Raw genomic sequence first — 11,587 nt, 5'->3', positions numbered from 1 at the left:
AGCAACTAGAACCCAGCAGTCTTTTTTTTTTTTGGTCGGTCATGGGGCCTGAACTCTGGGCCTGGGCACTGTCCCTCAGCTCTAGGCTCTACCACTTGAGCCACAGTGCCACTTCCAGCTTTTTCTGTTTACATGGTGCTGAAGAATCGAACACAGGGCCTCATGTATGCAAGGCAAGCACTCTACCACTAAGCCACCTTCCAAGCCCAGCAGTACTCTCTTTTAACTTAAAAAGTGGTTTTTGTTTTGCTGGTCCGAGGACTTGAACTTAGGGCCTGGGTGCTGTTGCCTCCTAAGTAGCTAGGATTGTACGCATAAGCCCTGCCACCTGGCTTAAATTTTCTTCTTAAAAAGGAGACATATTCAATGCTAAGTAAATAAAAGCTACGTAAGATGTTGCAGAGCTAGTAAATAAAAAGTTTAAACTACTTGTGATTTTGGTATAGCATAACCATGTCTTAAAATTCACTTTTTTTTTTCGTCATGGGGCTTGAACTCTGGGCTTGGGTGCTGTCCCTGAGCTCTTCAGTGCAAGGGAAGCACTCTACTACTTGAGCCATGACCCACTTCCAGTTTTCAGGTAGTTAGCTGGAGATAAGTGGCATCGTCTTTCCTACCTAGGTTGGCTTTGAACTGTGTTCCTCAGATCTCAGCCTCCTGATTAGCTAGGATTACAGGTGTGAGCCACTGGCATCCTGCTAAAATTCACTTTTAAAAGTATAACACACACATAATAAAATAATTACCAATCTCCTCTGACAGAACATATTTATAAATAATCCTCATAAGAACTTAATTCATGTAAAATATGTCAATGGTGATATTTTAAGATATATTTATTTACTTATTTATTTATTTCCCTTCCCCCATCCTATTTGGGAAGTGGACACCGGAGAATCACAATTTGAAGCTAGGTAAAAATTACGTGAGGCTAGGCAAAAAAAAAAAAAGGTGAGAGCCTCTCAGTACTAAGTATGGTGGGACATACCTGTAACCCCAGGTATTTAGGAGGCAGAGACAGGAGGACTATGGTCTGAATTTGGCTGCATGCAAAATTTGAGATCATTCCTAAAAAACACTAAAGCAAAAAAATGTGGGAGGGTGGTTGAAATGTTGGCTAACAAGTGCATTGTGCCAAGTATCAAGTACAAAACTCAGTACTGCCAAAAGAAAAAATAATATCTATGTATGGTTAATTAAAGGTTTGTTTTTTTAGTACTGGGTATTGAACTGAGGCCTCCAAACATGCTTACCAAACTACTACTGAGCTACATCCCCAGTCTCTAGAATATTGTCTAATTTTTTTCATATTTTCATCATATTCAAATTTACTGATTCTGCAACCTGGAAAATTTAATTACTCTGAAGTTTCCATATTTCTACTACTCCTGTTTTTTTCTGTTTTTTTTTTTGTTACTTCATCAGCCCCTTTTTGTAGTATTTTCAAGACAGAATCCCTTTATGCTTGGACTGCGATCTTTTTTTTTTTTTTTTTGGGTCTGGTCGTGGGGCCTGAACTCTGGGCCTGGGTGCTGTCCCTCAGCTCTTCAGCTCAAGGCTAGCGCTCTACCACTTGAGCCACAGCGCCACTTCCAGCTTTTTTCTTTTTGCTTTTGTGGTGCTGAGGAATTGAACCCAGGGCCTCATGCATGCAAAGCAAGCGATCTACCACTGAGCCACCTTCCCAGCCCCCTGCGATCTTCTTATTTGTACTTTCTTTTGATGCTTGGATGACAGGTATGCACTGCAGTGTCACTACAACCAGCTATTGACTGGAATGAGAATTGATATGCCCATACTGACCTTGAACCACCATCCCCCAATCTCTATTTCCCAAGCTGTTAGGAGTAAAGGCTTCAGTTACTAGGATCAGCTTGAACCTCTGATTTCTAACATATGATTTAATGATAAGAAGTTTATAAGACTAGACTAACTGAAAGTTAATTTAATTAGCCATAGACTACTACTTAAAACCATGGATACATTGTTCTTAAAAGTCAATAGAATCTGAGGAAAATAATTTATGAATAAAAAAATGCCTTGGTGTAAAAATTCTGAAGACGCTGCTACTCAACTAGGATTGTGTCCACGTTTTCTTGTGTGAGTTCTGACTCTAAGGCGCAAGGCAAATCTAAGTGTTCTTGTGATAAGCGAGCACTTTTCAGGGGGACATCAGACCAGTTGTCCCAATATGGCTGAAATCTCTGAGCCAATGCGTTGCCCAACCTTTGGCATCGGTTGTATCGGTAAGATTTACCTTTGTGTATATACATGTGTTCTAGTAACTGACTCTTTCGAGGAAATTTATGACCACAGATGGTACAGCTGATTTTTCTTTTCCTTGAAAATGAAAAATTACAGTTCAATTCTACTGGCTCTGTGTCTTTGGAGATCAAAGACACCTGACTGATCTGCAAAGGCTCTGCAGAACCTCGATTTGAGTGATCAGGCTGATGTTCGTTCTCCTTCACAATGAAGGAGCTGAGCCTATGGCATTCAAGAGCCTCACTGTTTTCATTTAGTGGATGGACTTCACCAAGGTCATTACTTTCCAAAATGGAAGCAGGAACACCAAATGGGAGTGATCCAGACACGTGGGTATGGAGATGTTGTCTTAGGTTATTACGGGACTCAAAACGCTCCCCACAGTAATGACATATGTGGACTTTGATACTGTTTTCTGTAAAAGAAGGGCCTGTTACCTCTGGTGAGGGGGAGGGGCGGCCCTGGGAGATCAGAGACTCTGGATCACATCTTTCCTGCTTGATGGACACTGGAGGCTTCTGGGACTCCTCTAAAGCCTGAGTGGATGGATGGGTCCTCTGCTGGTCTGCAGTACCATCATCCAGCCCAATAGCAAGAGAGAGTTGCAGCTGGGGGTGGTCACCCTGGACAGAACCTCTGTTTCCACTGTTATTGGCAGGAGTGTCTTTGACCTCCAGCCCTTGTTTGACAGCTGTTTTATGGGTTGTTGAAATCTGAATGCCATACAGATTTGAAGACTGCACCGTCTCTGGTGAGAACACTTGATTCATTTCAGTTGCAATATGAGAAAGATAGTCTGCGTGGAGAAATCGAATCCCTTCTTCCAAACGACTATGATCCACAATTTGTTTTGGCCCTTTCCCCGTGTACATAATATGCAACAAATAGCTGAATATGTCAGGTTGGATGTCAGTTGGTTGTATTTTTATGCATTCACTGTTAAAACAAAAACAGACCCACAAAATATGAATCATAACCTATTAGCTGTTTAGTTAGCAGCAGAATATTAAGTTAAAGCAATTTCTTGAAATACAGTTAACAGAAACATACTGTTTCATTTTATGCCACTTTTATGGTCTACCAACAAGCCTTCATGTATTCAATTCACTGACTACAGAAAGAAACTTAGATTCCTAAGCCATATGCTCTATACTAAGTACATGGGGTAGAAAAATTATGATAAAAATAGATACCCTGCTCTTAAGGAATATAATCTATTAAGTACATAATTAAAAGAACTGACCACAGGGACCCCAACAGATGACAACATTCAGTGAAGCATTATTACTACAGCCAACAGGTGGAAACAATCTAAATTCCATCAAAAGATGAATGGGTAAACAAGATGTGGCTTATATATACAATAGAATATTATTCAGCCATCAAAAAGAATGAAGTTCTGCTGGTGTTGGTAGCTCACATCTATAATCCTAGCAAATCAGGAGGCTGAGATCTTAGAGGATCTTAGTTGGAGAAGGTAAGTCCTGAGACTCTTATCTCCAATTAACTAGAAAAAAGTAGGAAGTGGAGGTGTGGATCAAGTGGTTAGAGCACCAGTCATGAGCAAAAAAGCCAAGTAGGGGAACTAGACCCTGAATTCAAGCCCAAGAAATGGGGCATGTGTGCATGCACACAAATGTGTGCACACACAGACACAGAATAAAGTTCTGATACATGTCATCCTTATTGGATGAACCCCTAGAAACATTATATTATGTAAAATCAGCCAGCCATAAAAGGAGAAATATTGTTAAGATTCTACTTATAGCCAGGCACTGGTGGCTCAGGCCTGTAATTCTAGCTACTCAGGAGGCTGAAATCTGAGGATCATGGTTCCAAGCCAGCCTGGGAAGGAAAGTCCACAAGACTCCTATCTCCAATCAACCACCAGAAAAACAGAAGTGGCTCTGTTTCTCAAAGTTGTAGAGCACTAGCCCTGAGCTAGAGTTCAGGGAAAGTACCCAGGCCTGGAGTTCAAGCCCCATGACCACCACCACCAACAACAAAAGATTCTACTTATGTAAAATATCTAGAGTACAGAAATTCTAAGGGATGGGGCTAGGAAGCTGGCTCAGTGGTAGAGCGCTTGCCTTGTATGCCTGAGGCCCTGGGTTCGATTCCCCAGCACCACATAAGCAAAAAAGAAAAAAGCCAGAAGTGGCGCTGTGGCTCAAGTGGTAGAGCACTGGCCTTGAGCTGAAGAGCTGAGGGACAGCGCCCAGGCCCAGAGTTCAGGCCCCACAAAGATTAAAGACACTAGACTCAGAAATTTGAAATAGAAAGTAAACTGAAAAAAGAAAGGAAAAAGCAGTTGTTTTTTCACCACTTCCTTTTAGGTTAACTCACAAGAATAAGGATAGAGAAGCTGCTCTTCTTATCCTAGTCTTTGATAATTTAATTTGGAAAGAAGATACCACATATTCCATTGTATCAACATTAATTCCAAAATCATGAGCTAGAAATCCCCAAATTACTGGCAACCACCATAAAGTATATTTGAGTTTTCAGATCAGGTTCAACACCTGCCACTACTGGTATTTTAGGTTGAACAATTCTTCATTGTGGGACTGTCCTCTGCATTGTAAGATGTTTAACAGTACCATTGACCTCTATCCACTAGATACCAGTAGCAACCTCCTTGTGCTTCATCCAACAATCAAAAACAGCTCACCCAATTTAAATAATTGTTGATGTGTGTGTGTGTGTGTGTGTGTGCACGCTGGTCCTCGGACTTGAACTCAGGGAGGGCCTAGGCACTGTCCTGAGCTTTTTTGCTTATGGCTAGCACTCTACTGCTTCAGCCACAGCTTCACTTCTGGTTTTTTGGTGATTAATTGGCGATGTCTCATAGACTTTGCTGCCCCAGTTGAGATCTTCAGATCTCAGCCTCCTGAGTAACTAGGATTATAGGGATGAGCCACCAGTGCCTAGCTCTGTTCCTTTATTTGTCTGGCACTGCAACTTGAACTCAGGGGCTCATGCTCTCATGCTTGACTTTATGGCAGAAGGCTGACACTCTACCATTGAGCACACTTCCATTTCTGGTTCTGTGTGGTGTGTGGCGGGGGAGGGTACCCAACCTGGGGCTTGAACTGAGGGAGTGGGCACTGTCCCTGAGCGCTGTGGTCAAGGCTAACACTTTACCACTTTAGCTACAGTTCCACATTTGTTTTTTTTGATAGTTTATTTGTGAGAAGATTTTACCAGCCGGGGCTGGCTTCCAACTGCAATCCTCAGATCTCAGTCTCTTCTGAGTTGTTAGGATTAGAGGTATGAGCCACTAGGACCCAGCCACTTCTGACGTTTGAGTGGTTAAGGGGAGTTAATAATCTCATTGACTTGTTCAAGTTGGATTCAAACTGCAATCCTCTGATCTCAGTCTCCTGATGCTGGTTCTTTTTTCCTGGAGACCTCTGGCTAATATACCCTGGTTAGGGACCACTGCAATAGATTGTTATTGGAGGCAGGAGATGCAGTAGAGTATAAACAGGTAAAACAAAAGAACAAAGCAAAAAAATTCTAGGAAATGACATCACTTTTCTTTCCAGAGAAGTTGGTAGGAAAACATTTACTATGACACTACTCTTGTATCACTGCAGATTATGGTTGTCAAGAATTGCCCACTGATGCTTTTTTGTTGTTGTTGTTGTGGGGCTTGAACTTAGGGCCTGAGTGCTGTCCCTGAGCTCTTTTTGCTCAAGGCTAGTGCTCTACCACTTTGAGCCACAGCTCTACTTTCTGTTTTCTGGTGGTTTATTGAAGTTAAGAGTCTCACAGAGGGCTGGGAAGGTGGCTCAGTGGTATAGCACTTGCCTTACATGCTCGAGGCCCTGGGTTCGATTCCCCAGCACCACATAAGAAAAAAGCCGGAAGTGGCGCTGTGGCTCAAGTCGTAGAGTGCTAGCCTTGAGCTGAAGAGCTGAGGGACAGCGCCCAGGCCCAGAGTTCAGGTGCCACGACCGGACCCAAAAAAAAAAAAGAAAAAGAGTCTCACAGACTTTCCTGACTGCTAGCTTTGAACCATGATCCTCAGATGTCAGCTTCCTTAGTGCTAGGATTACAGGCATGAGCCACCAGCACCAGGCTCATCACTGATGCTCTTCCTCCTCCTCCTCCTCCTTTTTTTTTTTTTTGGTCAGTTGTAGGGCTTGAACTCTGGGTTTGGGCACAGTCCTTGAGCTCTTCAGCTCAAGGCTGGCACTCCACCACTTGAGCCAGAGCACCACTTCCTGTTTTCTGGTGTTTAATTGGAGATAAGAGTCCATGAACTTTCCCTGCCCAGGTTGGCTTTGAACCGTGATCCTCAGATCTCAGCCTTCTGAGCAGCTAGGACTACAGGCGGGAGCCACTGGGGCCGCCTCATTGATGCTTTCTTGCATCACACCTCCAAAATATTATCCAATAGATTCCTTACTGTAACACGAGAAAGACAATATTTGGCAGACACTGTTGTAAAATAAGAACACAATCTATAAGTTGAGCTGCTAAAAAGATTTTGTTTTGATTAAATCACATTTTATTTGACTTGATAAAATACATGAACTCCACTGTTTCCATTTCAACTAGAGGATACAAACTTTCTAAATTCACAAAGCAGTGTATCATACATTTGGTGGAAGAGCTCAACCATACAGAGTATTATTGATTTCTGTCTCTACTTTTTGTTATGTATTATTTTGAAATTTAAAGATTGCTTCATTAGTCATTTATATTATACAAGATTTTGTAATACAAGTTCTTTTAAAGCATTTTTAGTTTATACTTTGATCTATTCTGACATTAAGTGACTTTATTTGGCACAGAAGAATTGATGACTTGGATGTCAATTGCACTGGAACAATATCTACTAAGTAATTAAATGTGGCACAGACACATATTGAAACACAATGATTTTTTCCAAGTCTGGAAAGTAACAATCACAATTTGGGATTACTTGTATTTCAGACATATAGGCTTGGGATTGTGGAACTTTACCGTAGTTTTCAAAAGACCACTATACAAGGACAGTTCAGCAGAGAATAGTCATTTACAGCAATATTACTCTCACACATTATGATAAAACACCATAGACACATTTGGTGTAAAACACACAAGGACACCAATTACATTATGAAAACTTTAAATGACCTGTTTTTATCTTAATTACTATAAAAATGATACTTATTAGCAAAGATCCAAGTTTCAACATTAAGGATTTTTCTATACAAGCTGAGGCATCACTCAAGTAGTAGAAACTCCAGCCTACCAAGCATGAGGCCTGAGTTCAAATCCTAGTACCATAAAAAATAACAATAAAAATGAATGTCTATATAAACAAATTTTAATGGAGTCATATATTTTATATATTTTTCAATTACTTATTTTGGTGGTACTGAAGTTTGAACTCAGGGCCTCAATTTTGCTTGGTTTGCTTTCTTGAATGGAGCTCTAGCACTTGAGCCAGGACTCCAGTTCTATTTGCTAGGGTTCTTTTGGAGACAGAGCTTCATGGACTTTTCTGTCCTCACTATCATCTTCTTAGATCCTCTAGTTCTCAGTCTCTTTAATAGCTAGTGTGAGCCACTGGCACTTGGCTTGAATATATATATATATATATATATATATATATAATTTATCTTTTTAAACCGCTGTGGGGCTTGAACTCAGGGTCTGGGCACTGTCCCTGCACTCTTCTGCTCAAGGTTAGTGCTCTACCACTTTGAGCCACAGATCCACTTCCAGCTTTTGAGTGATTAATTGGAGATAAGAGTCTCACTATGGGCTGGGAAGTTGGCTCAGTAGTAGAGCGCTTGCCTTGCATGCCTGAGGCCCTGGGTTCGATTCCTCAGCACCACATAGGCAAAAAGTGGAAGTGGCACTATGACTCAAGTGGTAGAGCGCTAGCCTTGAGCTAAAGAGCTGAGGGACAGCGCCCAGGCCTAGAGTTCAGGCCCCACGACAGGACCCCCCCCCCAAAAAAAAAGAGTCTCACAGGGACTTTTCTGTCCAAGATGGCCTTGAACCTCGATCCTCACGTCTCAGCCTCATGAGTAGCTAGGATTATGGGCATGAGCCACCAGCACCTGGCTATTTCTAGATTATCTTTTACCATGACTCATAGGCATTTCCTTCAGCTTTCAGTGAAAACATATCTAATACTATTTTAAAAGAACATTGTGGGTCTGGGAATGTGGTTTAGTGTTAGAGTGTTTGCCAAACATGCATGAAGCCCCGAGTTTGATTCCTCAGTACCACATACACAGAAAGATTTGGAAGTGGTGCTGTGGATCAATTGGTAGCGTGCTAGCCTTGAGCAAAAGCAGCTCAGGGACAATGCCCAGGTCCTGAGTTCTAGCAAAAAGAAAAAAGAAAGAAAGAAAAAACATTATGTATTATACTTGCTCCATTTCCTGTCCCTACTATTTATCTTCAGCAAATAAATAAAAAGATATTGATTCATTGCCTTTTCTTTTTTTTGGGGGGGGGGTCCGGTCATGGGCCTGAACTCTGGGCCTTGGCGCTGTCCCTCTGCTCTTCAGCTCAAGGCTAGCACTCTACCACTTGAGCCACAGCACCACTTCTGGCTTTCTTTTTGCTTATGTGGTGCTGAGGAATCGAACCCAGGGCCTCATGCATACAAGGCAAGCGCTCTACCACTGAGCCACCTTCCCAGCCCCTCATTGCCTTTTCTTTTTTGGTGCTGGTAACAGGATTTGAACTTAGGGTTTAGGTGCTGTCCCTTAGCTTTTTCACTCAAGGCTGGTACTTTACTATTTGAGCCACAGTGCCACTTCCAGATTTTTGTTGGTTCATTGGAAATAAAGAGTCATCGATATTTCTACCTGAGGTGGCTTAGAATTGAGATCCTAAGATTGTAGCCTCCTAAGTAGGATTACAGGCATGAGCTACCAGCACCCAGCTCTCAACTGCTTTTTATTTCTTTTGTTATATAAAAACAATTAATTTGGGAAAACTTTCAATAACACTGAAACTGGCAAGGTTTCATTTCCAAAAATGCCAAAAACCTAATATATCCTTGATAAAGGCTTAAGAGAAATAAGGATAAATTGCAGAATAGAAATAATTCAACTTTTGCTGAGCACTGGTGGCTCACGCCTGTAATCCTAGCTACTCAGGAGGCTGAGGATCTGAGGATCACGGTTCAAAACCAGCCTGGGTAGGAAAGTCCATAAGACTCTTATCTCCAATAAACCACTAGAAAACCGGAAGTGGCACTTTGGCTCAAGTTGCAGAGCGCTCGCCTTGAGCTGAAGAGTGCAGGGACAGCGCCCAAGCCCAGAGTTCAAGCCCCATGACCGACCAAAAAAAGAAAGAAAGAAAGAAAGAATTCAACTTCTGAAAGATTTGTAAAAAGGAATTATTGAATGTCATTTAGTTAAATACTGCTGCATGCTTACTTTTATGGTTTTATGTTTTGCTTTGTTTTTGTTGGTCCTCGTGTTTGAACTTAGGCCTTGCACTTGCTAAGCAGATACTCTACCACTTAAGCCACAACCTCAGTCCCTAATATTTTAAAATTTACAAAATGGAATTCTGAAGTCAATAGTTTAGCTACAGAATAAGTGTTTTCTCTCTTTTATTCTTGCTTTCCTTTTTGTTTTTTTGTGCTGGTCGTGGGGCTTGAACTCAGGACCTAGATTACTCTAACATTTGAGTCACAGCTCTACTTCTGGCTTAACTGGATGGAGATAAAGAGTCTCATGGATTTTTCTGCCCAGGCTGACTTTGAACCACAACCCTCAGATCTCAGCCTCCTGAATAGCTAGGGATTACAGATGTGAGCCACCAGCATATGGCTAATAAGTATTCTATATATGGTTAGTTTTTGTCTTTAATGTTGACAAAAAATACTGGCTTTATCAGTATTTTCATATAAACCCTCACACCATTCTGTGATGGAGGTGTTACTCATTCACTTTACAGTTAGGAAGGCAGAGCAAGACATTACAATCACAAAAGTGATACAGCAAGACATTTCTGTTTTAAGACAGATTGTCCTTATTTCATAATGAGTTCTGATAATATAAACAAATCCTGAAACTTCCTCTAGTTTTCTCAAGCAATCAAGTATATGTAGAAACTGGACAGAAGGGAAAACCTATGAGCTGATACATTGAGAAAAATACGTATGGCAATCCCAGCTTCAAGCTTGCTAATCAATCTGTGAGCCACAGTGTATCGTTAAGATTCTAGCTAAGACTATAGCTCCATTTTCCAGATGAGATGGTCAGAAGTAAAGGTTTTACTTACATAAAAAGCGGGGGTTTATTTTGATTTAAAGTTAGGAATTGTATCTTAATAATAATAATACACAGAAGCTGAGTATGGTATTATTCCTGCATATAATCCCAGCACTTGGGAGGAGAGAGAGGATCACCAGTTCAAGGCCACATAGTGAGACCATCTTAAAAATCTAAATAAAATTAAAACTAAAAAGCTGATAGCTCACAACTATAATCCTAACTACTCAACAAGCTGAGATCTGAGGATCCAAGTTCTAAATCAGCCTGAACAGGGAAGTCCATAAGACTCTTATCTCCAATTAACCAGCAAAAGCTAAAAGTGGAGCAATGGATCAAGTGGTAAAGTGCTAGCCTTGAACAAGAAAGGTCAGGGACAATGCCCAGGCCAATTTCAAGCCCCGCTAAAGAAAAAAAACAAAAAAGATAAAAATTAATCTTACTATTTTGTATATATCTAAATCATTGTTTACCAGGAGAAAATCTTTGTTTTAGAACTCAGTGCATTACACTTTACATTCTGAGCTTGACTGTGTTATGTTTTCAAAAGTGTGCATGGTTAAGGAGGGAGCCCAAAGATGTACATGTGGCTAAATGTCAGAAATCAAATTCATTAGATGTATTTAAACATCTGTGAGGCCAGATCCGGTGTACATGCCGATAGTGCTGGTTATTCAGTAGGCTGAGGCAGGAATATTGTTTGAGGACAAGATTTTGATGCTAGCCTGGGTAATACTGTAAGACCCTTTTTGAAAAGAAAGAAAGCAGAGAAAAAGAGAGAAAGAGAAAGAGAGAGACAGAGAGCAGAGACAGAGAGAGATATTCTTAAATGTTCTGGCTTAGAATAGGGTGGCACAGAGGAAAAAAAGACTATTGTAGAAGCCTCTCCTGTTTTCTCCTCCTCCTCCTCCTCCTTTTCTTCTGCTTCCTCCTCCTCCTCCTCCTCTTTTGCCAGTCCTGGAGCTTGAACTCAGGGCCTGGGCACTGTCCCTGAGCTTCTTTTTGCTCAAGGCTAGCACTCTACCACTTGGGCCACAGAACCATTCTGGCTTTTTCTTTTGTTTTCTGTTTTTGGGTCCGGT

At 41.2% G+C, this 11,587-nt stretch overlaps 1 protein-coding gene across 1 annotated transcript in view; it reads right to left on the bottom strand.

Moving 5' to 3' along the window:
• Positions 1–2,009: 2,009 nt before the first annotated feature.
• Positions 2,010–11,587, bottom strand: part of Zbtb25 (zinc finger and BTB domain containing 25) — a 41,511-nt gene continuing 31,933 nt past the window's right edge. Inside the window, exon 3 of the mRNA XM_013015207.1 lies at positions 2,010–3,201. Coding sequence (XP_012870661.1) covers positions 2,067–3,201 — 1,135 coding nt within the window. The 3' untranslated portion in view covers positions 2,010–2,066. The remainder of the gene's footprint in view (positions 3,202–11,587) is intronic.

The sequence above is a fragment of the Dipodomys ordii genome, unplaced genomic scaffold (assembly GCF_000151885.1).
Source record: "Dipodomys ordii isolate 6190 unplaced genomic scaffold, Dord_2.0 Scaffold2, whole genome shotgun sequence".
NCBI classification, from domain to species: domain Eukaryota; kingdom Metazoa; phylum Chordata; class Mammalia; order Rodentia; family Heteromyidae; genus Dipodomys; species Dipodomys ordii.
Note: the sequence above shows the minus strand (reverse complement) of the source record. Positions and strands in the feature narration are given on the sequence as shown.